The following is a 24884-nucleotide window of genomic DNA, read 5'->3' as shown; positions in this document are numbered from 1 at the left end:
TGATGATGAAGGAGAGTTGACTCATTACTTTCATTAACAGAATATTTATTTGTTGCTATGAAAACACTAGCTGCCATATTGAGTCCAGGTCACATGGCTCTGTGGGCGTGTCCTTGGCGTGGCTGCTGCCAGCTGTTGTCATGGTAGCCAACCTGGGTCCCTGGAGACTGTCTGTGGTGGTTTCCTTGGAAACGAGTATTGGCGCCCCCTAAAGCCAGCTAAAGGAATGTCGGGACATTTTGGAGGAAGCTTGAGTGTCAGCGTCCGTTGTTGCCAGGTAGAAGTAAACATGACAGAGTGAGGCTCCCTGTCAGCTGACAACATCTTTTGTCCTCTTTCAATAGCGAAATGACCTGACGATGGAAACAATGAGGTCAAAGAAATGGAAATGAAGAAGGGGGAGGAGTCTGTCCGATTCACCAATGGCAGGCAGGCAGCTGTGCCACAGCCAATCAGAAGGCCTGCTGGGCGGGGTTGTAGTTAAAAGTGGAGGGAACGTGAGGCCGCTCTTCTAGTTTGTCGTATTCCAGATGAAACTCCTGAGAGCAAGAAGGAATGTTAGCGTTCCAAGCGCTGTGTGTTTGTGTGTGCGTGTGCACCTGGTCACCTTGGCGACCTTCCTCCAGTTGAGGCAGTCAAAGAAGTAGTACGTCCCTCTCTCGTAAGCATTGGTCTTCAACGTGGGCTCCATCCCGGGCGCCCTGGTGATCCACACGCGCTCCTCTTTGTGGTACCGCCAGTCCCGATTGAAGCTGTAGACAAACATATCGAGTCAGCGCCCCACCGGTGACGCCATGCTGGGAGCGGGCGGGACTCTCACAGCTCCACGGCCGCCAGCAGCTGCAGCAGGTCTCCGCCGTTCATGTAGTAGAGGTAAAAGAGAAGATCCTCGCCGTATCGGGACAGCTTGATGGCGGCCAGCTGCAGAGCACAAACATGCATGTGGAACGCTTACACACGCACGTGCACTGGAGCGCCTACCTTGTCCCGAATGTGGATGTTGGTCAAATACTCTGACGGCACATGGAAGTCTGCGATGAGGCGGAGACAAACGACAAGTTAGAGACGAGTGCGGCACCGGCTCGTTCGGCCGCTTTCGGCCCACCAAACTCACCGATGTCCTGCGGTCGACATGGCGCTGACGCCCAGGGAGATGCGAACTTGGGATATAGATTCCTGGCAGGAGAGAAGAGAGGCGGTGAGCAACTTTTCGACTAGCGGTGTTGCTATGGAGACGTGAGGTCGTACTCAGGGGAGTTGAGGTTGAGGCCCAGTGTCGTGAGGTCAGAACCCAGCGCCAGGTGCACCATTCCTGGGTCCGTCTCCGCCGCCCGGATGAACGTCAGCAGGCCAATCATTCCAAACTGGTCCGTTACCATGCCGACCGGGATGTTGGTCACGCGGCCTACAATACACACACACACTGAAATTAGAGGATGTTGGGGCGTGGCCTGGTTGCTCGCACGTCTCACCGTCAGGAAGCACCTGGATGCCTTTCTTCTGCTGGTTGTTGTTACTTGGCGTCACAGAACTTTTATCCCCTGGAAACTTAGGACCGTCTGAGTTGGAGGTTGGCTTACCTGATGAGCTGAGACTCTGATTGGTGGAAAAAAAGAGTCAAGTGACAGAAAGTGACGAACTGACCGAGCGAGCACAACGCACCACTTTGCTGTCTTCGCTGGTGACGCTCGGGTCTTTCGTTTGGTAGTTCGGCCCAGGGAGCGCTGGGAAGTCTTCGTTGTGTATCGAGAAGTCCTGCGACTGCTCATTAGACGGCTTTGTTACCATGCCAACTGCAGGGGCGGAGCACAGAGTCAAGAGGTGTCGCCACCGCGCAAGCTAACAGAACTCGCTCACCGTACGGCGCCCGCCCGGCCAGCGGGTTGAGCAGCGGCGTAGGATTGGAGCCTCCGTCTCTTCGACTGCGGTCCGCTAGGGCTGGGAAGTCGGACAGGTCCAACCCGGTGACGTTCTCGCTGCCGTCTGCACACGCGGGGCACGTGTGAGAGGGCGGGACGGGACTCAGGTGAGGCGTTCTTACCTGTGCCGTTGAAGATGTTGCTGGCCAGAGAGTTGTTCATGTTGTAGCCAGGATTCCTGCTCACGCCAAAACCTGACATGCTGACACACACACATACGTTCTGTCTTCTGGTCGTCCAGGTGCAGTGAAGATGAAAGGTGTGAAGTGCTACCTGTTGATGGTGAAGGCTTGTCGCGACTGTTGCTGCTTGGGCATCCCGATGATGCTGGGCGACGACCTGCTGGGACTCCCCATGTTTGCGCTCCTCCCACCAGCTCCGCCTCCACGCTCCCCTCCCATCCCGATTGGCTGGCCCGTGGGTCCGCCTACCTGCTGATTGTGGTTGAGGACGCTGCGGCTGTTCATGGGGAGAATCCCCCTGCGGGCGAGACGTAAATGAGCGGGCAAGCTCAGGTGGCTGAGGGGGCTTTAGCGGGCGTACCTGCTGGGCGAGGGGGGCGTATGCATGCTGCTGTTGGCCGTGCTGGAGTGACCGGACAGTTGGCTGGCCGACTGATTGAGGCCGGTTCGACTTAATGGCGGCGCTGCGCTGCTGTTGATGCTGCGCATGGGGAAGCCCAGCGCACCTGCAGAGACGGACAGGAAGTGAGGTAAAGACGGCGATGTATTGTGGTCCACTCGCGCCTTTGGCGTCTTACTTTGAGGACCGTACAAACTCGCCCCCAGCTGTGACAGCTGACCCGGTGACGATGCCGAGGAAGACGCCAACATCTGAAATGCAAAGACATCCTGAAGTGTTCACTCTAGCAAGTGACCAAGTTTCTAAAAAAAAAAAAAAAGGTTTACGTCTTTCTCGGTCCGGTGGGGGGGGAACATGGACTGTTGGCTGTAGTAGAGGCTGGACTCGTCCGTGTAGTCGCTCTCTACTCCCCCCTCCATGAACTTCTTCCGGTTAGCACCAAACATACCCGTGTGTCACCTGTCACAAACAAATGACAAGAAGTGAAGTGAATTATATTTATATAGTGCTTTTCTCTAGTGACTCAAAGCGCTTTTACAAAGTGAAACCCAATATCTAAGTTACCGTATTTTCCGCACTATAAGGCGCACCTAAAAACCTCCAATTTTGTCAAAAGCTGACAGTGCGCCTTATAATCCGGTGTGCCTTTATATATGGACCAATATTGCGCCTCCAACAGGTAAAAGTTTCAATCAATCAATCAATCGCAACTACGGTAAGCAGCCGCCCCCCGTAGAAGAAGAAGAAGCGCGCGGTGCATGCTGGGATATATGACTGCGCGAGGCGTGCCGTTTCATTTCCATTTGTTTGTTTATGTAAAGACCCCAAAATGGCTGCTATTAAGAGACACGCTTACGACGCAGAGTTTAAACTTAAGACGATCAGTCACGCAGTAGAACACGGGAATAGAGCAGCAGCGACACTGACTCGATTAATGACGACTTCGACGAGACGGAGCCGGCGGGCATGTTGGATGCCGTCGCCCAACTGTTTAATTCGGACACTGAAGAAGAAAAATTCGAGGGATTCGTGGGTGAGGAATAACTTCATAAAGTGAGCTTTACATGTTTATTTTGTGTGTTGTGTTGTGTGACATTAACATTTGAGCAACGTTGAGTTATTGATATATTGTTATTGCTCTGCACTATTTCGAGTGTTACTATATTGTGATTGCACTAACGTTTGATTTACCGTAACGGTATCACTGTTTTCTACGTGTTTATTGAATCAGGGAAAAGTTCCCCTCCACTATGTGATATAAATGTTGCACTACATGTTATACCTTGCTGTTGTTAAAAGATAAACAAAACACCACGTCACTGACTTCACCTCGGGGAAAATAATAAAACAGCTGTTTATTCATTTTGGGAGTGAACAGAGTTGTCAGAACGCTGGTTTGTAATCTATTAATAAAGTTTGACTGACCTATCTGACTGTTTTGTTGACATTCCCTTTAGCGCAGCTCCATCTAATGGATGCATAACGTAACCCCAGCCTCTACTGTAGTGTCTATTCTATGCGCCTTATAATGCGGTGCGCCTTATATATGAACTAGGGGTGTAACGGTACGCAAAAATTTCGGTTCGGTACGTACCTCGGTTTAGAGGCCACGGTTTGGTTCATTTTCGGTACAGTAAGAAAACAACAAAATAAAAATGTTTTGGTTATTTATTTACCAAATTTGTAAACAATGGCATAACATACATATACACACAGGGTCCATTGCCAGTGTTAATGTGGTCAACATATATAAAATAAAAACTAAATAAGATAAGGCTCAGGATGGTTTCTTAACAAAACTTTTCTACATATAAAGTGCTTTGTTTGATTGATTGATTGAGACTTTTATTAGTAGATTGCACAGTACAGTAAACTGCCTCGAGTTGTTGCTCAGATTAAATAAAATGACAAAACTTTTCTTCTACATATAAAAAGTGCAACATTAAACAGTTTCGGCAGCACGGTGGAAGAAGGGTTAGTGCATCTGCCTCACAATACGAAGGTCCTGAGTAGTCTGGGGTTCAATCCCGGGCTCGGGATCTGTCTGTGTGGAGTTTGCATGTTCTCCCCGTGACTGCGTGGGTTCCCTCCGGGTACTCCGGCTTTCTCCCACCTCCAAAAACATGCACCTGGGGATAGGTTGATTGGCAACACTAAATTGGCCCTAGTGTGTGAATGTGAGTGTGAATGTTGTCTGTCTATCTGTGTTGGCCCTGCGATGAGGTGGCGACTTGTCTAGGGTGTACCCCGCCTTCCGCCCGATTGTAGCTGAGATAGGCTCCAGCGCCCCCCACCACCCCGAAGGGAATAAGCGGTAGAAAATGGATGGATGGATGGATGGATTAAACAGTTTCAAGTTAACTCAGCCTCAGATTAACTTTTCTTCCCCCCCCTCCAGCCTGGCTAACTTGGCAGTAAGAGGTGGGAGCTGTTTGCTCGTCTTTATCTTTTGATTGATTGAAGCTTTTTTTAGTAGATTTCACAGTACAGTACATATTCCGTACAATTGACCACTAAATGGTAACACCTGAATAAGTTTTTCAACTTGTTTAAGTCGGGGTCCACTTTGTTGAAGCGATGTTCACTTGGGGGTGGTGACGCTTCAAGTGGGTTAGCATGTTTGACGTGTTGGCAGAAGCATGCCATACCGCTGCTGAACAATGTCGGCAAACCTCCGTCCGCCGAAGTGTTCCCAAACGGGAGATCTTAACGAGGCAGGAGGGTCTTCCAGCTCTGGCTTTTACATGTTGTCCGAGCCCGGTCGTTGCTAGCGTGCCATGTGTTGTGACTCGGTGTGCATTGTTTACACCAGTGTTTTTCAACCTTTTTGGAGCCAAGGCACATTTTTTTTGCGTTGAAAAAATGCGGAGGCACACCACCAGCAGAAATCATTAAAAAACTAAACTCAGTTGACAGTAAAAAGTCGTTGTCGCAATTGTTGGGTATGATTTTAAAGCATAACCAAGCCTGCATCACTATATCTCTTGTCTCAAAGTACTGTCACCACCTGTCACATCACACCCTGACTCTTTTTGAGTTTTTTGCTGTTTTCCTGTGTGTAGTGTTTTACTTCTTGTCTTGCGCTCCTATTTTGGTGACTTTTCCTGTTTTGTTGGTATTTTCCCTTCGCAGTTTCATATCTTCCTTGAGCGCTATTCACCGCATCTGCTTTGGTTTAGCAATCAAGAATATTTCAGTTGTTGCTATCCTTCTTTGTGGGGACATTGTTGATTGCCATGTCATGTTCGGATGTACTTTGTGGACGCCATCTTTGCTCAACACGCTGTAAGTCTTTGCTGTCGTCCAGCATTCATGTTTTTGTTTACTTTGTAGCCAGTTCAGGTTTAGTTTTGTTCCCTAAGCTTCAATGCCTTTTCTTAGAGGCACTCACCTTTTGCTTAGTTTTGGTTGTAGCATTAGACACCTTTTTAACCTGCACCCTGCCTCCCGCTGTCATCTGCATATTGGGATCACAACAAACCATGTTCTGACATCTACAAAGCAATTAGCTACCGACGGATATTGAAGAGTATAATATTGTTACTCTGCCGAGCTCTAGACAGCACCGACACTCAACAACAACACATCATTTGGACGGCGTGGCGCAGTGGAAGAGTGGCCGTGTGCGACCCGAGGGTCCCTGGTTCAATCCCCACCTAGTACCAACCTCGTCATGTCCGTTGTGTCCTGAGCAAGACACTTCACCCTTGCTCCTGATGGGTGCTGGTAGCGCCTTGCATGGCAGCTCCCTCCATCAGTGTGTGAATGTGTGTGTGAATGGGTAAATGTGGAAGTAGTGTCAAAGCGCTTTGAGTACCTTGAAGGTAGAAAAGCGCTATATAAGTACAACCCATTTATCATTTATTATCATTTGCAGACTATAATTACTTGTTTGCAAAAAATATTTTTTACACCAAATAGGTGAACTTACATAATCTCCCACGGCACACCAGACTGTATCTCACGGCACACTAGTGTGCCGCGGCACCGTGGTTGAAAAACACTGGTTTACACAACGTGCGCTACGCTACTTAATATGTCCGTGTGGAAACTTGTTCGGTACACCTCCGGACCGAACCGCAACGGTTCGATACAAATACACGTACCGTTACACCCCTAATATGAACAAAGTTTTAAAATATGCCATTCATTGAATGTGCGCCTTATAATCCGGTGCGCCTTATAGTGCGGAAAATACGGTACAATTAAAGCAGTGTGGGTGCCACTGGGAGCAGGTGGGTAAAGTGTCTTGCCCAAGGACACAACGGCAGTGACTAGGATGGCGGAAGCGGGGATCGAACCTGCAACCCTCAAGTTGCTGGCACTGTACCAACCGCGCTATACCGCCCCGCCGTGACGTCATAGTGATGAACCCGCGCTCACCTGACTACTTCTTGGTCAGGTGAGGAAGTGGGCGTGGCCATGGTTGCTATGTCTGCTCGGCTCCGCACAGGAAGATTTCCTCAGTAGAAGCAACGCAAGCAGGTGTCAACATGTTTGCGCTACCAAGCCGATTGTACATATCCAGCAGAGCTTTTAGGTGAGCCAATCACACGTGTAACCACACATATTTGTTTCATTCATACATATATGTTCATGTTCCGATTATTAGACTTAATGCCGATAATGACTGACACTGAAGTGCGGCACTGTCGCAAACCGCGAGTTAGCCACGGAAGCTAACGCGAGCACTGATGCTCGGCTGTGGTTATTAATGTGCTCTGTGATAAAAAACTACCGGCGCTGATGCACATTGTTGCTGAAGTAGAAGTTGTGTTTGCAGCGACGAAGCTAGTGAAGCCGCCAGTGTCATTGCTGCCAGCAGCTCTTTCAATCAACATATAGAGCGAGCTAGCATGATGCTAATGCAGCCCCAGAAAGACTTGACTGTGCACCCGCCGGTGCTACAAAAGACACTTTTGAGGTCGACCGAGCCATTCCAAGAGGTCGTTGGATCCGTGCCGCAGAATAAAGCGTTTTGGTTCCGTTTTGGGCCCAATATGTCGGCTAGCTGCTCGAACAACAACAACAACAAAAAGCAAAGGAGGCTACTGGCGGGAGAAACGTCTCCATTGTGTCCGCTTTGGGTCGCAGTCCCCCGGCTTGGGCACGGACACGCGACCGGTTTTTATTCGCTAAAAAGTGCAATTGACAAAAATTGAAAAAAAACCCATTAAAAATCATTTTTTTTAAAAGACCTTACCGCATCAATCTTTCTTCCCCGCTACACTCCAAGATGGCCGACATCGCTTTGCAGCCAGAGAGCATGCTGGGAAGTCGATCCGACACATCTACTGTATTCTATTCTACTGTACTGTACATCTAGTCTACATTATTCTATTAATATTTTATATTCAATGTTTATTCTATTTTATTCTATTATACATTATTATATTCTACTTTTATTCTATTATATTCTACTGTACCTCTATTCTACATTATTATACTATTTTATTGTATTTTACTCTATTCCATTCTACTTTTATATTACCGTATTTTCCGCACCATAAGCCGCCCCGGGTTATAAGCCGCGCCTTCAATGAACGGCATATTTCAAAACTTTGTCCACCTATAAGCCGCCCCGTGTTATAAGCCGCGTCTAACTGCGCTAAAGGGAATGTCAAAAAAACAGTCAGATAGGTCAGTCAAACTTGAATAATATATTAAAAACCAGCGTGATGTGGGCGCGCATGGAGTCGTATATCAACATGGACGGAGCTGCGTGAAAAAAGCCACCCGGCCTCTTCGCGTAAACTTCCCTTAACCACTCACTCATCTTTTCTTCATCCATCCCTTCGAGTTAGCTTTTATGATGACGCCGACTGGAAAGGTCTCTTTTGGCAAGGTCTTCCTTTTGAATATCACCATGGGTGGAAGTTTCTGGCCATTAGCATGGCAAGCTAGAACCACAGTGAAGGATGACTTCTCATTCCCTGAGGTGCGAATATTCACCGTACGTGCTCCCGTTGTATCCACAGTGCGGTTCACAGGAATATCAAAAGTCAGTGGAACCTCGTCCATGTTGATAATGTTCTCTGGCCAGATCTTTTTTTCAGCTATCTTGTTTTTACAATATGCACGGAAAGTAGCCAGCTTTTCTTGAAAGTCTTTAGGCAGTTGCTGTGAAATAGTAGTCCGTGTGCGGATGGAGAGATTGCGTCTTTTCATGAACCGGAAACCTGTCGCTTAGTAGGAGCCATTTTGTGGTCTTTACAAATGTAAACACACAAAGGAAATGAAACGTTATATCCGCGCGCTTCTTCTTCTTCTACGGGGGCGGGTGGTTGCTTACAGTAGAAGAAGAAGCGCTTCCTCTTCTATGGGGGCGGGTGCTTACCTTGGCGGTTGCTTGCGTAGAAGAAGAAGCACTTCCTCTTCTACGGGGAAAAAAGATGGCGGCTGTTTACCGTAGTTGCGAGACCGAAACTTTATGAAAATGAATCTTAATATTAATCCATATATAAAGCGCACCGGGTTATAAGCCGCACTGTCAGCTTTTGAGTAAATTTGTGGTTTTTAGGTGCGGCTAATAGTGCGGAAAATACGGTACTGTCCTGTACTTCTGTGAGATTCATCACCAACTGCGCTCCCCTTACTCACCATTGTGTGTTATACTCAATGGTTAACTGGACATCTTTATGTGCTCGACGCCTCAATCATTGGTATGTTTTCATCTACAAAACCATTCTGGGTATCACTCCATCTTATCTGTCTTGTCTTTTAACAAAGAAACAAGGAAGTCACAATCTTCGTTCAATGAATGTTCTGCAATTTGTCGTCCCCAAAGTAAGAACTGAACTGGGCAAGAAAGCATTTAGGTTTTCAGCACCGAAGGCTTGGAATAACCTACAATCGAACATTAAACTTCAAACCCTAGTTACGTTGAATGAGTTTAAAGCTTCTGTGAAAGGACTGCAGTCTACCTTGTCTGTATGTACATGTGTCATGTGAGCAAGTTTTAATGTTGTAAATGTGATGTTTTATGTATTTGTTTACTGTTTTTAATGTAACCTTGCTGCTGCCCTCTTGGCCAGGTCTCCCTTGGAAAAGAGATCTTTGATCTCAATGGGATTTTACCTGGTTAAATAAAGGCTAATAAATAATAAATAATTCTGTCTATTCTATTGTTTTCTATTATACATGTATTATATTTACTCTGTTCTATTATGCTTTATTCCATTATACTTATTTCTACATTATTTATTATACTCTTTTCTGTTATACATTTATTTCATCCGACTTCATTCTATTGTATTATATCCCATTCTACTTGTTTTTTCTATTATACATGTATTCTATTTTACTTTGTTCCATTGTACTAGATTGTATTCCATTTCTACTCGATTCTATTTGTATTCTACTATATTGTATTGTTTTAGTTCATTCCATACTACTTGATTGTATTCCACTTAATTTTATTTATTTAATCTTATTCTTCATGCTATTTTAATTTTTTCTTTGCTACTTTTCTATACTTTTTTATACAATGTTACATGTTATGCTATTCTGCTTTTATTCTGTTCTATTTATTTTTTCTACTCTGCTTTTTTTTTATGCTATTCTACTTTATTTAATTCAATTTTGTCCTATTTTATTTTTGTTCTTCTACAATATTTTATGTTCTATTTTATTGTACACCAATCTATTCTATTCTACTTCAATCTGTAACACACTATAATTGATTTTTTTTATACTCCAATCTTTTTATTACATCATGATCTACCTTCTATTTATATTAGGTTTTTTGTAATTGATATTGTTCTATTTTATTCTATATTCCTTTATTCTACTTTATTACATTGTACTCTATTCTATGCAATCCCATTTTTTTTTTTTTATTTATATTTATATTCTATTCTACTGTATTCTATTCTGTGGTTTTCCATTATATTCTCATCTATTTCATCGTATTCTATAATATTTATATTATATATATATGTTATTTATCGTATCATTTTATATTTGACTACATTATATTGTATTTTATTCATTCTATTCTATCTTATCCTTCTTTATTCTATCCTGCTGTATTCTACATGGTTATGTTGTATTCTATGTTAGTCTGTTCTATTCTATTGGATTTTATTGTGTTGTACAGTTCTACGCTGTACTTTATAATCCTGTCAGGAATAGTAGAATATAATAGTACAGAAGGTGTAGTGGAGAACATAATGGAACATAATAGAATAGAGTGCGGTAGATTGTAGTATGATGTATGGGAGACAATAAAAATATAAAAGAAATACTATTTTTTATTGGTTTGCTTTACTTGAGTCGTAAAACTTCCACAGAACTTTGAAATAAGGAGAAGATGAAACTTTACGCTAATAACTGCGTGTGTTCTTTCATTAGCCCCCATCATTCTCTTAAAGAGACATATCACCTGTGTCCGTTACCGTCCGCTTTTATGCATAACTTGCAACTATCTGCTATGCAACCAAAGAGTTAATTTGTTGTTGTCTCCATCCACTGTATTTTTTATTATTAAAACTAGGGATGTCCGATAATGGGTTTTTGCCGATATCCGATATTCCGATATTGTCCAACTCTTTAATTACCGATACCGATATCAACCAATGCCGATATCACCCGATATATGCAGTCGTGGAATTAACACATTATTATGCCTCTTTTTTTTTTCTTTTTTTTTTATTAAATCAACATAGAAAAAAACACACAATACACTTTCAACTAGTGCATCAACCCAAAAAAAAAACCTCCCTCCCCCATTCACACTCATACACACCCACTCACACAAAAGGGGTTGTTTCTTTCTGCTATCAATATTCTGGTTCCCACAACATGAACAACACTTCTGCAAGGGACACAACACAGTCCCTGAAGCACACTTGATTGTTTGTGCTGCTAGTCCACTAACATTTTCATTTAATTACTTTTTTTTTTTTTTTTTTTTCCTCCCTTATGTAATTATTTTTATATTGTTTTACTTTCCTTTTTATCCAAGAAAATATTTATTTATCTTATCTATAAAAAAAAAAAAAAAAAAGGAAAGAAAGGACCCTATCTTCACCAGACCTGGTTGTAAATGAAATTAGCTTCATTAAAGTTTTGTTTTTTTTAAACCGGGTCCAGTCCAGATAATGTCTAAGTCGGGTCCAGCAACAACAATTATTATGCCTAATTTGGACAACCAGGTATGGTGAAGATAAGGTACTTTTTAAAAAAAATAATAAAACAAGATAAATAAATTAAAAACATTTTCTTGAATAAAAAAAGAAAGTAAAACAATATAAAAAACAGTTACATAGAAACTAGTAATGAATGAAAATGAGTAAAATTAACTGTTAAAGGTTAGTACTATTAGTGGACCAGCAGCACGCACAATCATGTGTGCTTACGGACTGTATCCCTTGCAGACTGTATTGATATATATTGATATATAATGTAGGAACCAGAATATTAATAACAGAAAGAAACAACCCTTTTGTGTGAATGAGTGTAAATGGGGGAGGGAGGTTTTTGGGTTGGTGCACTAATTGTAAGTATATCGTGTGTGTGTTTTATGTTGATTTAATTATTTTTTTTTTAAATAAAAAAAAAACGATACCGATAATAAAAAAAACGATACCAACGCTATACAAGTATAACCCATTTATCATTTATTATTTATCATTTATACCGATAATTTCCGATATTACATTTTAACGCATTTAACGGCCGATATATCAGACATCTCTAATTAAAACCTAATTATACAAATTAACACCACAGAATCTACCGTTCGAGTAAGTGACCTCTGACCTCCATCAATGTTTGTTTTCCTTTTTAAAATTGCTTTAGTTGCTGAATGGCTCCACCTAGTGGATGTCATAGGAATAAAGAGACACTGGAATTGTATGGAATTTATTCCATCACTTTTCTGCATAAATAACATTAAAAATAACATGTTCACAAACACCACACAAACTTTTGGCTTTTGCAGACCTTTTGGCAGTGTTTAGTGGGAGGGGTCCTTAAAGGGACAGGCGCGGTCCAAACATGCATGTGGGATAACATGCACACGAGTGCAGCAGGTAGATATGGCTTAAGGGAGGGGGGGGGGGGGGGCTCCCCAGGTAGAAAAATAGATGACTCTTTGACATGTTGTTTTTCTTCACAGCGACCCCTCCCCCGTGGCGGCGGCTCACAACACCAAGAAGGAACCTTCCGCTGCTTTGCTGCAAGGCACAGAGGTCCAGGGGGCAGGGCGGGAGGGGGGATCAAAGGGGACGTGCAGCAGGTGAAGGGTCAGAGGTCAGCCACTCTGCAGGAAACAGACACACACGTAAGTCACATGACACATAACGCGTCTTGTTTTGACTGCAGATGTGCATGTGTGCGCGCACGCACGTGGGCCCTCCCCAACCCCCCACATCTTCCTCGAAGTTAATCCCGCGTGTTGCGGCAGATGGCGAGGCCGCATGCACCCGCCGCCCGTCTAGTTATGAATGATTGCACGCTGTCAGGCATTAAGTTGGATGACTGTAATCCACCGCAGCATATGCAGCGCCGCTTCCCTCCTTCGCACCTGACACGCCTCACGCTGTCTGATCCCACGCGCCCAGGTGTGTTGAGGTCTCGCACTTTGACCCCCCCGTATCAAAAAGCAACCCCGTTTGCACCGGTCGGAGGACGCAAAGCTGCTTTAGAGGCCAATAGAAGATGACAGCCGCCGTGGTTGCCATGGTTACTGCTTCCACAGCACCAGCACATCACTGGACTGGACATCCTCGACCGGGCGCTGAGACGCCCCCCGGGTCACGCCTCGCCCCCCCGCGCCAGGGTCGGCCCACGACTGCCGTGACCCCTTTAACCACGCTGCCACGTGCACGTGGTGCGTGCACGTTAAAAGACCACCCAAGAAAAGAAGCAGAGGAGCAGAAAAGAAGAGGACAAAGAGTCATGCACGTTTCCACATGAGCGCACGCCGCCATCATTTCCACATCGGCGGCATCACCGTGTGTCACAGGGCGCCGCCGCGTGCATATGTGTGTGTGTGTGTGTGTGTGTGTGTGATGTCACAAAGTTTGACTTGAAGGAGCGTCATGCCAACAATTCACCAAGCTGGCTGCCGGCTAAACAATTAGCTTACGTAAGCGCTCGCGTCGCTGTGTCCCCAGCCAACACGACTGCTAATCACGCTAATGACACGCCATGATGTGCACACGTGCACTGTGCTTGAGGTGCCCCGCCCGATCACCTTCTCTAATAAATCCACCTTTGATCTGCCACGTGACGACCAGTTTAACGTCTGGCGAGTGCAGTTGTTTTTTTGTTTTCTTTCAGGCTGCTGCTGAGGACCGCCATTGCTCGTGCACGTCTGTGTGTGTGTGTGTGTGCGCGTGTGCATGTGTGTGTGTGTGTATGTATGTGTGTATGTTATGTAACTTCCTCCTCGCGTCGTCTCTCCCGCTTCCAGCGCTTCTCGGCTTGTGGACTTCCAGAAAGTAACTTGCGCTAATCTCTCGCTTTGAGGCTCTGTCGCTGGACACTTTAAGAACACGCGTGTGCACGTGCTCATCGCTCATGCTCAGCCAGCACTTATCAAATATAGATAGTGTGTGTGTGTGTGTGTGGGTTTCTAAGAATGGTGTGCACGCTGTGAGATTATAGAAGTAAAGTGAGGATTAAATCCGATGCAGTTTTAGTGTGGGCAGCCAAACGAGACGTCCATCACTGGCCAGCTTTGACAAGATATTTCCACTTTTTTTTTGTGTGTGTAATTTCTGCTTTTTTAATCTGCTTCCGTCACACACCAGCAGCCCTTCAAGGACACGACTCTCACGACACGCCGCTTCAGCGCTTAGCTTCTCTGAAACGCGGGCCTGCTCTATACTTTAGCGTGTGGCTGTAGGTGAACACAGAACTTGGCGTGGGTCATACGTGGAGGTGAACGTGGGGTTTAGCACGTTCTGTGCGTGTGTGTGTGTGTAGGTGAATACATGTTATAGGTGTAGGGGAACACGCTTTCTATTGGTTAGTGTGTCTTATACGTGTAAGTGAACACGTGTTCTATAGGTTAGTGTGTATTATGTGTAAGTGAACACGTTTTATAGGTCTGTGTTAAATGTGTACGTGGACACGTGTTTTATAGGTTTGTGTGTTAAATGTGTAAGTGAACACGTGTTCTATAGGTTAGTGTGTTATATGTGTAAGTGAACACATGGGTTCTATAGGTTTGTGTGTTGTGTAAGTGAACACGTGTTTTATAGGTTTGTGTATTAAATGTGTAAGTGAACACGTGTTCTATAGGTTAGTGTGTTATATGTGTAAGTGAACACATGGGTTCTATAGGTTTGTGTGTTGTGTAAGTGAACACGTGTTTTATAGGTTTGTGTATTAAATGTGTAAGTGAACACGTGTTCTATAGGTTTGTGTGTGTGTTATATGTGTAAGTGAACATGTGTTTCATAGTTTTGTGTCATATTTGTAAGTGAACACGTGTTTTATAGGTTAATGTGTGTTGTATGTGTAAGTGAACACATGTGTATTACAGGTTAGTGTGTCTTATACGTGTAAGTGAACACGTGTTCTATAGGTTAGTGTGTATTAAGTGTAAGTGAACACGTGTTCTATAGGTTAGTGTGTATTATGTGTAAGTGAACACATGGGTTCTATAGGTCTGTGTGTTAAATGTGTACGTGGACACGTGTTTTATAGGTTTGTGTGTTAAATGTGTAAGTGAACACGTGTTCTATAGGTTAGTGTGTTATATGTGTAAGTGAACACATGGGTTCTATAGGTTTGTGTGTTGTGTAAGTGAACACGTGTTTTATAGGTTTGTGTATTAAATGTGTAAGTGAACACGTGTTCTATAGGTTTGTGTGTGTGTTATATGTGTAAGTGAACATGTGTTTCATAGTTTTGTGTCATATTTGTAAGTGAACACGTGTTTTATAGGTTAATGTGTGTATGTGTAAGTGAACACATGTGTATTACAGGTTAGTGTGTCTTATACGTGTAAGTGAACACGTGTTCTATAGGTTAGTGTGTATTAAGTGTAAGTGAACACATGGGTTCTATAGGTTGGTGTGTTGTGTAAGTGAACACATGTTTTATAGGTTTGTGTGTTAAATGTGTAAGTGAACACGTGTTCTATAGGTTTGTGTGTGTTATATGTGTAAGTGAACATATGTTTCATAGTTTTGTGTGTCATATTTGTAAGTGAACACGTGTTTGATAGGTTAATGTGTGTTATATGTGTAAGTGAACATGTGTTTTATAGGTTAGTGTGTCTTATACGTGTTCTATAGGTTAGTGTGTATTATGTGTAAGTGAACACATGGGTTCTATAGGTTTGTGTGTTGTGTAAGTGAACACGTGTTTTATAGGTTTGTGTGTTAAATGTGTAAGTGAACACGTGTTCTATAGGGTTGTGTGTATTATGTGTAAGTGAACACATATTTTATAGGTCTGTGTGTTAAATGTGTACATGGACACGTGTTTTATAGGTTTGTGTGTTAAATGTGTAAGTGAACACGTGTTCTATAGGTTAGTGTGTTATATGTGTAAGTGAACACATGGGTTCTATAGGTTTGTGTGTTGTGTAAGTGAACACGTGTTTTATAGGTTTGTGTATTAAATGTGTAAGTGAACACGTGTTCTATAGGTTTGTGTATTAAATGTGTAAGTGAACACGTGTTTTATAAGTTAATGTGTGTTGTATGTGTAAGTGAACACATGTGTTTTATAGGTTAGTGTGTCTTATACATGTAAGTGAACACGTGTTCTATAGGTTAGTGTGTATTATGTTTAAGTGAACACGTGTACTATAGGTTAGTGTGTTAAATGTGTACGTGGACACATGTTTTATAGGTTTGTGTGTTAAATGTGTAAGTGAACACGTGTTCTATAGGGTTGTGTGTGGTATATGTGTAAGTGAACATGTGTTTCATAGTTTTGTGTGTCATATTTGTAAGTGAACACATGTTTTATAGGTTAATGTGTCTTATACGTGTTCTATAGGTTAGTGTGTACCGGTATTATGTGTAAGTGAACACATGGGTTCTATAGGTTTGTGTGTTGTGTAAGTGAACATGTGTTTTATAGGTTTGTGTGTCTTATACGTGTTCTATAGGTTAGTGTGTATTATGTGTAAGTGAACACATGGGTTCTATAGGTTTGTGTGTTGTGTAAGTGAACACGTGTTTTATAGGTTTGTGTGTTAAATGTGTAAGTGAACACGTGTTCTATAGGGTTGTGTGTGTTATATGTGTAAGTGAACATGTGTTTTATAGTTTTGTGTGTCGTATGTGTAAGTGAACACATGTTTTATAGGTTAGTGTGTCTTATACGTGTAAGTGAACACGTGTTCTATAGGTTAGTGTGTAATATGTGTAAGTGAACACATGTTTTATAGGTTAGTGTGTGTTAAATGTGTAAGTGAACACGTGTTCTATAGGTTAGTGTGTATTATGTGTAAGTGAACACATGGGTTCTATAGGTTTGTGTGCTGTGTAAGTGAACATGTGTTTTATAGTTTTGTGTGTTAAATGTGTAAGTGAACACGTGTTCTATAGGGTTGTGTGTGTAATATGTGTAAGTGAACATGTGTTTCATAGTTTTGTGTGTCATATTTGTAAGTGAGCATGTGTTTTATAGGTTAATGTGTGTTATATGTGTAAGTGAACACATGTGTTTTATAGGTTAGTGTGTCTTATACGTGTAGGTGAGTATGTGTGTTCTATAGGTTAGTGTATTATGTGTAAGTGAACACATGGGTTCTATAGGTTGGTGTGTTGTGTAAGTGAACACGTGTTTTATAGGTTTGTGTGTTAAATGTGTAAGTGAACACGTGTTCTATAGGTTTGTGTGTGTTGTATGTGTAAGTGAACACGTGTGTTTTATAGGTTAGTATGTCTTATACGTGTAGGTGAGTATGTGTGTTCTATAAGTTAGCATGTAATATACGTTTAAGTGAACACACGTTTTTTAGAGGTCAAGGTGTGTATATGTCTAAATGAACATGTGTGTTCTATAAGTTAGTGTGTAGTGTACGTTTAAGTGAGCACACGTGTTTTACAGGTCAGGGCGTGTACAGTAGAGGCCAAACGTTTGGACACACCTTCTCATTTCAATGCGTTTTCTTTATTTTCATGACTATTTACATTGAAGATTGTCACTGAAGGCATTAAAACTATGACACCTGTGAAGTGAAAACCCTTCCAGGTGACTACCTCTTGAAGCTCATTGAGAGAATGCCAAGAGTGTGCAAAGGGTGGCTATTTTGAAGTAATTGGACTATAAAACATGTTTTCAGTTATTTCACCTTTTTTTGTTAGGTACATAACTCCACATGTGTTCATTCATAGTTTTAATGCCTTCAGTGACAATCTACAATGTAAATAGTCATGAAAATAAAGAAAACACATTGAATGAGGTGTGTCCAAACTTTTGGCCTGTACTGTATATGTCAAAATGAACATGTGTACTATAAGTTAGTGTGTGTTATGCGTGAAAGTGAATAGGTTAGATGTTTGTGTGTAGGTGAACACACGTGTTAGCATGTTTTATTTTGCCTACAACTAAGATAACATGCGTGTACTATAAGCTAGTGTTTATATGTGCAGGTGAACATGTGTGTTCTATAGATTAGTATGTTAATTGTGTAAGAGCACATGTTAGAAGGTTCTATGGTAAGTGTTTGTGTAGTTACATTGTGTGTTCTATCAGTGCATGTGAATGCGTAGGTAAACACGTGTGTTAAAGTTTTTCTATAGGTTAGTGTGTACATGTGAACACGTGTTAGGGTGTCCTATAAGTTAGTGTGTGTATTTACATGTAGGTGAACATGTGTGGTCTAGAAGTCAGTGTGTGTAAGTGTAGGTGAACAAGTGTGTTCTATAGTATAGTGTGTGATATGTAAGTGAACATGTGTGTTCTATAGGATAGTGTGTGTATACATGTAGGTGAACACTTGTGTTAGCGTGTTGTATAGGTTAGTGTGTGTATGTGTCGATTGAAGGTGTGTTAGCATGTTCTATAGGTTAGTATGTGAACACACGTAGGTGAAGTGTGTTCTATAAGTTAGCGTGTCTATTTGTAGGCAAACACACATGTTGGCGTGTACTATATGTTAGTGTGTATACGTGTAGGTTAACGTGTGTTCTATAGGTTAGTGTGTGTGCATATGTGGAGGTGAACATGTGTGTTCTATAGGTTAGTGTGTGTGTCAATGTGTAGGAGAACATGTGTTAACATGTTAACACGTGTGTTAGCGTGTTCTATCCGTTAGTGTGTATACGTGTAAGTGAACAAGTCTGTCAGCATGTTCTATAAGTCAGTTTGTGTACACGTGTAGGTGAACGTGTGTGTTTTATAGGTTTGTGTGTGTATACGGGTAGGTAAACACGTGTGTTAGCGCGTTCTATAGGTGAGTTTGTGTACATGTTAGTGAACATGTGTGTTCTATAAGTCAGTGTGTGCATGTGTAGCTGAACACGTTAGCGTGTTCTATAGTTTAGTGTGTGTACGCGTAGGTCGGTGAACACGTGTGTTAGCACGTTCTTTAAGTTAGTGCGCATATGCGTAAGCGAACACATGTTAGCGTGTGCTATAGGTTAGTGTGTGTGTTAATTGTGTAGGTGAACATGTGTGTTCTATAGGTTTTTGTGTGTGTTAAATGTATACATGAGCATGTATGTTCTACAGTATAGGTTAGTGTGCGTCTGTTGTGCATGTAGGTGAACATGTGTGTTCTATAGGTCAGTGTGGGTTTAATATGTAGGTTAATGTGTGTGTGTTCAGTGTTTAGGTGAACATGTGTGTTCTATATGTCTGTGTATTTGTGTAGGTGAACATGTGTGTTAACATGGTATTAGTGTGTTTATGTAGGTAAACTTGTGTATTAGTGTGTAAGTGAACAAGTCTGTCAGCATGTTCTATAAGTTAGTTTGTGTATACATGTAGGTGAACATGTGTGTTTTATAGGTTAGTGTGTTTGTATACGTGTAGGTGAAGTGAAGTGAATTATATTTATATAGCGCTTTTCTCTAGTGACTCAAAGCGCTTTACATATTGAAACCCAATATCCAAGTTACATTTAAACCAGTGTGGGTGGCACTGGGAGCAGGTGGGTAAAGTGTCTTGCCCAAGGACACAACGGCAGCGACTAGGATGGCGGAAGCTGGGATTGAACCTGCAACTCTCAAGTTGCTGGCACGGTCGCTCTACCAACCGAGCTATACCGTGTGTAGGTGAACATGAGTGTTTTATAGGTTTGTGTGTGTGTATACGTGTAGGTGAACATGTGTGTTCTATAGGTTAGTGTGTGTATACGTGTAGTTGAACATGTGTGTTCTATAGGTTAGTGCGTGTGTATACGTGTCGGTGAACATGTGTGTTCTAAAGTTTAGTGTGTGTGTTTAATGTATAGGTGAACATGTGTGTTCTATAGGTTAGTGTGTGTGTGTGTGTGTGTGTGTGTGTGTGTGTGTGTGTGTGTGTGTGTGTGTGTGTGTGTGTGTGTGTGTGTGTGTGTGTGTGTGTGTGTGTGTGTGTATACGTGTCGGTGAACATGTGTGTTCTATAGGTTAGTGTGTGTGTGTGTGTACGTGTCGGTGAACATGTGTGTTCTATAGGTTAGGGCGGGTGTATATGTGTAGGTGAACATGTGTGTTCTATAGGTTATAGTGTGTGTATACGTGTTGGTGAACATGTGTGTTCTATAGGTTATAGTGTGTGTGTATACGTGTAGGTGAATATGTGTGTTCTATAGGTTGTTAGTGTGTGTGTGTGTTCAATGTGTAGGTGAGCGTGTTTTATATAGGTAGGTGAACATGTGTAGGTGTGTGTGTGTGTGTGTGTGTGTGTGTGTGTGTGTGTGTGTGTGTGTGTGTGTGTGTGTGTGTGTGTGTATACGTGTAGGTGAACATGTGTGTTCTATAGGTTATTGTGTGTATACATGTAGGTGAACATGTGTGTTCCATAGGTTAGTGTGTGTGTATATACATGTAGGTGAACATGTGTGTTCTATAGGTTAGTGTGTGTATACATGTAGGTGAACATGTGTGTTCTATAGGTTAGTGTGTGTGTATATACATGTAGGTGAACATGTGTGTTCTATAGGTTAGTGTGTGTATACATGTAGGTGAACATGTGTGTTCCATAGGTTAGTGTGTGTGTATATACATGTAGGTGAACATGTGTGTTCTATAGGTTAGTGTGTGTATACATGTAGGTGAACATGTGTGTTCTATAGGTTAGTGTGTGTGTATATACATGTAGGTGAACATGTGTGTTCTATAGGTTAGTGTGTGTATACATGTAGGTGAACATGTGTGTTCTATAGGTTAGTGTGCATGTATATACATGTAGGTGAACATGTGTGTTCTATAGGTTAGTGTGTGTGTGTTCAATTTGTAGATGAACATGTGTGTTCTATAGGTTAGTGTGTGTGTGTGTGTGTGTGTGTGTGTGTGTATACGTGTCGGTGAACATGTGTGTTCTATAGGTTAGTGTGTGTGTGTGTGTACGTGTCGGTGAACATGTGTGTTCTATAGGTTAGGGCGGGTGTATATGTGTAGGTGAACATGTGTGTTCTATAGGTTATAGTGTGTGTATACGTGTTGGTGAACATGTGTGTTCTATAGGTTATAGTGTGTGTGTATACGTGTAGGTGAATATGTGTGTTCTATAGGTTGTTAGTGTGTGTGTGTTCAATGTGTAGGTGAGCGTGTTTTATATAGGTAGGTGAACATGTGTAGGTTAGTGTGTGTGTGTGTGTGTGTGTGTGTGTGTGTGTGTGTGTGTGTGTATACGTGTAGGTGAACATGTGTGTTCTATAGGTTATTGTGTGTATACATGTAGGTGAACATGTGTGTTCCATAGGTTAGTGTGTGTGTATATACATGTAGGTGAACATGTGTGTTCTATAGGTTAGTGTGTGTATACATGTAGGTGAACATGTGTGTTCTATAGGTTAGTGTGCGTGTATATACATGTAGGTGAACATGTGTGTTCTATAGGTTAGTGTGTGTGTGTTCAATTTGTAGATGAACATGTGTGTTCTATAGGTTAGTGTGTGTATACGTGTAGGTGAACATGTGTGTTCTATAGGTTAGTGTGTGTTCAATGTGTAGATGCACATGTGTGTTCTATAGGTTAGTGTGTGTGTGTATATACATGTAGGTGAACATGTGTGTTCTATAGGTTAGTGTGTGTTCAATGTGTAGATGCACATGTGTGTTCTATAGGTTAGTCTGTGTGTGTGTATATACATGTAGGTGAACATGTGTGTTCTATAGGTTAGTGTGTGTGTTCAATTTGTAGATGAACGTGTGTGTTCTATAGGTTATTGTGTGTGTATACGTGTAGGTGAACATGTGTGTTCTGTAGGTTAGTGTGTGTTCAATGTGTAGATGCACATGTGTGTTCAATAGGTTAGTGTGTGTGTGTATATACATGTAGGTGAACATGTGTGTTCTATAGGTTAGTGTGTGTTCAACGTGTAGATGAACATGTGTGTACTATAGGTTATTGTGTGTATACATGTAGGTGAACATGTGTGTTCTATAGGTTAGTGTGTGTTCAATGTGTAGATGCACATGTGTGTTCTATAGGTTAGTCTGTGTGTGTGTGTGTGTATATACATGTAGGTGAACATGTGTGTTCTATAGGTTAGTGTGTGTTCAATTTGTAGATATCAACATGTGTGTTCTATTGGTTAGTGTGTGTTTGTTTGTATACGTGTAGGTGAACATGTGTGTTTTATAGGTTAGTGTGTGTGTGTGTGTGTTCAATGTGTAGGTGAACGTGTGTTACACAGATAGGTGAACATGTGTGTTCAATGTGTAGGTGAACATGTGTGTTGTATAGGTAGGTGAACATGTGTGTTCAATGTGTAGGTGAACATGTGTGTTCAATGTGTAGGTGGACATGTGTGTTCTATAGATTAACGCGTGTATGTCGGTGATCACGTGACTCGGCCTGTTCCGTAGGTTAGCATGTGCATACGTATCGCTAATTAGCACCCATCTGTCTTGTGTGCGTTGATGAGTAAAAAGTAAAAAGGAGAGCATCAGCTGTCGCTGGTCACCATGGAAACGAGGTGCCGTAATTATGGCGTGAAATGACATGAAAGTAATGAAAGATGCGGGCCAAGGTGCGCGTCCTGTTCTGGTCCACTGGCTCCAGATGCCATACGCTTACATGAAGAGGTTACGCAATGGTCTGCGGGACACACCCACTCCTCATCAATCTACAAAGTCGCCCGTGACGTCATCACGTGTGCCACTGACCTGCTATCAGTCACGTGTCCGTGCGCGGGTCCTCTGAGAGTTTGGAGGGACACAAAGGTTTGGGGTCGGAACCTGAGAGAGGAGAGACGCGCACCGCGCACAGGGGCAGGTGGAAGAGCTCCAGTCGCGATATGTACAGGTGTCCTGCAGGGGGCGCCCCGCCCCTACAGGTCAGTTTCCCGTGTGTCGAGGCAGAAGGCGTACAGAGAACTTTTCAGGTCCAAACTGCTGTTGGCCTTCACGTTGCTCTTGTCCAGCCCCCCCGCCGAGTCCTTGCGCTCCTGGTCTTCGTGTTTGAGTTCGGGGGAGGCGGGCTCGTCTTTGAGGGAGGACTGGTCCTGGTCGGTCTCGCGGTGGTAGAAGTAGTTGAAGTTGGACACGATGACGGGCACGGGCAGCGCGATGGTCAGCACGCCCGCGATGGCGCACAGCGAGCCCACGATCTTCCCGCCCACCGTCACCGGCCTCATGTCGCCGTAGCCCACCGTCGTCATGGTAACCACAGCCCACCAGAAGGCGTCGGGGATGCTGGAGAAGTGCGACTCGGGCTCGTCGGCCTCGGCGAAGAAGACGGCGCTGGAGAAGAGGATGACACCAATGAAGAGGAAGAAGATGAGCAGGCCCAATTCGCGCATGCTGGCCTTGAGGGTCTGACCGAGGATCTGCAGACCCTTGGAGTGGCGGGACAGCTTGAAGATGCGGAAGACGCGCACCAGGCGGATAACGCGCAGGATGGCCAACGACATCGCCTGCTGGCCGTTCTGGTGCTCCTGACCCTGCTCGGCCAGCTCGGTTCCGAGCGTGATGAAGTAGGGCATGATGGACATGATGTCGATGATGTTCATGACGGTCTTGGAGAACTCGGACTTACTGGGGCACGCGAAGAAGCGCACGAAGAGTTCGAAGGTGAACCAGATGACACAGGTGGTCTCGATGATGAAGAATGGGTCGCTGAAGGTCAGCGAGGGCCGCACCGCGGTACCGTTGTCCGGCCGGCTGGTCGCCGGAAGCTCTCGCTCGTCACGGAACTCGGGCAGCGTCTCCAGGCAGAAGGTGATAATGGAGATGGTGATGACGAGCACGGACACGATGGCGATGCCGCGTGCTGGACTGGAACTTTCCGGGTACTCGAAAATGAGCCACACCTGCTTCTGGAACTCATTCTGAGGCAACGGCTTCTCCTCCTCCTTGATGAAGCCCTCATCCTCACGGAAGCGCTCCATGGCCTCCTCGCCCAGCTGGTAGAAGCGGATCTCGTCTGCGAACACATCGATGGACACGTTAACGGGTCGCCGGATCTTCCCGCCGGACTGGTAGAAGTAGAGAATGCCGTCAAAACTGGGTCGGTTCCTGTCGAAGAAGTACTCGTTGCGCAGCGGGTCGAAGTACTTGATCCTCTTGGCGGGGTCCCCTAGCAGCGTGTCCGGGAACTGGTTCAGTGTCCCCAACTGGGTCTCGTACCTCAGGCCGGCGATGTTGATGAGCACACGCTCGTTGCTGTCTGAGTCCAAGTCCAAGTCCAGCAAGTCGTCGTCAAACAGATGTGGACTGTGGTCTGCGCGCAACAGCGCGTCCATGGCGTTCTCGCTGCAGCTCAGCGTGCTGTTCATGTCGTTGATCCTCCACGCTCCCTGAGGAGGAGGAGGAGGATGATGATGATGTGGAGGAGGAGAAGGAGGAGGAGGAGGGTTCCCCCCCCCTCCACCACCGTGCGTGTTCAGTTCTTTGCTAAAGTCCTCCACCAGTCCGGACTGGACCAGGTCCAGCTGCTCTCCATTGTTGGTGCCTCCGTTCTCAAAGCTGACCAGTGCAACCTCCATCTCAGTGACGTCTCACTCTCTCATGTCTCATGTCTCATCGCGTCTCCTCCCGCGCTGCCATCCTCTGCTCGTGCGTGTGAAGATGAAGATGATGATGATGATGATGATGATGTCCGAAGTGAAGTGAAAATGTGAGGACGTTAGAGGAGCAGCCTCCCTCCCCCTCGTCGCTCCGCCCCCTGACCATCCCCCACCCCCTCCATGTGCGCGTGTGCGTGTTGACTCTCACACTGGATCAGATTCATGCTTTTTATTCTAAATATCAAATAATGCTGTAGAATCACACTCAGTTTCACCAGAGGGGAGCAGCATCAGGAGTTGAGGGA

The 24884-nt window shown here is 43.8% G+C and overlaps 2 protein-coding genes across 2 annotated transcripts; both read right to left on the bottom strand.

Annotated features, from left to right (window-relative positions):
- Positions 1-28: 28 nt before the first annotated feature.
- LOC133606126 (CCR4-NOT transcription complex subunit 2-like) lies at positions 29-7756 on the bottom strand. Its single transcript, XM_061959717.1, has 15 exons — positions 7705-7756; positions 2828-2960; positions 2680-2752; positions 2463-2607; positions 2193-2399; positions 2042-2121; positions 1858-1983; positions 1663-1793; positions 1473-1596; positions 1249-1405; positions 1115-1176; positions 982-1031; positions 821-921; positions 608-752; positions 29-539 (listed from the first exon to the last, which is right to left on the bottom strand). Exons 2-15 carry the CDS (start codon positions 2945-2947, stop codon positions 453-455), a joined length of 1608 nt encoding a protein of 535 aa, XP_061815701.1. The 5' UTR covers positions 2948-2960; positions 7705-7756; the 3' UTR covers positions 29-452.
- Positions 7757-12128: 4372 nt separating this feature from the next.
- LOC133606125 (potassium voltage-gated channel subfamily A member 2) lies at positions 12129-24650 on the bottom strand. The gene is made up of 2 exons (XM_061959716.2): positions 22739-24650; positions 12129-12765 (listed from the first exon to the last, which is right to left on the bottom strand). Exon 1 carries the CDS (start codon positions 24556-24558, stop codon positions 22903-22905), a length of 1656 nt encoding a protein of 551 aa, XP_061815700.1. The 5' UTR covers positions 24559-24650; the 3' UTR covers positions 12129-12765; positions 22739-22902.
- Between the last annotated feature and the right edge of the window lie 234 nt (positions 24651-24884).

Source organism: Nerophis lumbriciformis, linkage group LG05 (assembly GCF_033978685.3).
Source record: "Nerophis lumbriciformis linkage group LG05, RoL_Nlum_v2.1, whole genome shotgun sequence".
Lineage (NCBI taxonomy): Eukaryota > Metazoa > Chordata > Actinopteri > Syngnathiformes > Syngnathidae > Nerophis > Nerophis lumbriciformis.
The sequence above is the reverse complement of the archived record's forward strand: the minus strand, read 5'-3'. Positions and strand labels throughout refer to the sequence as shown.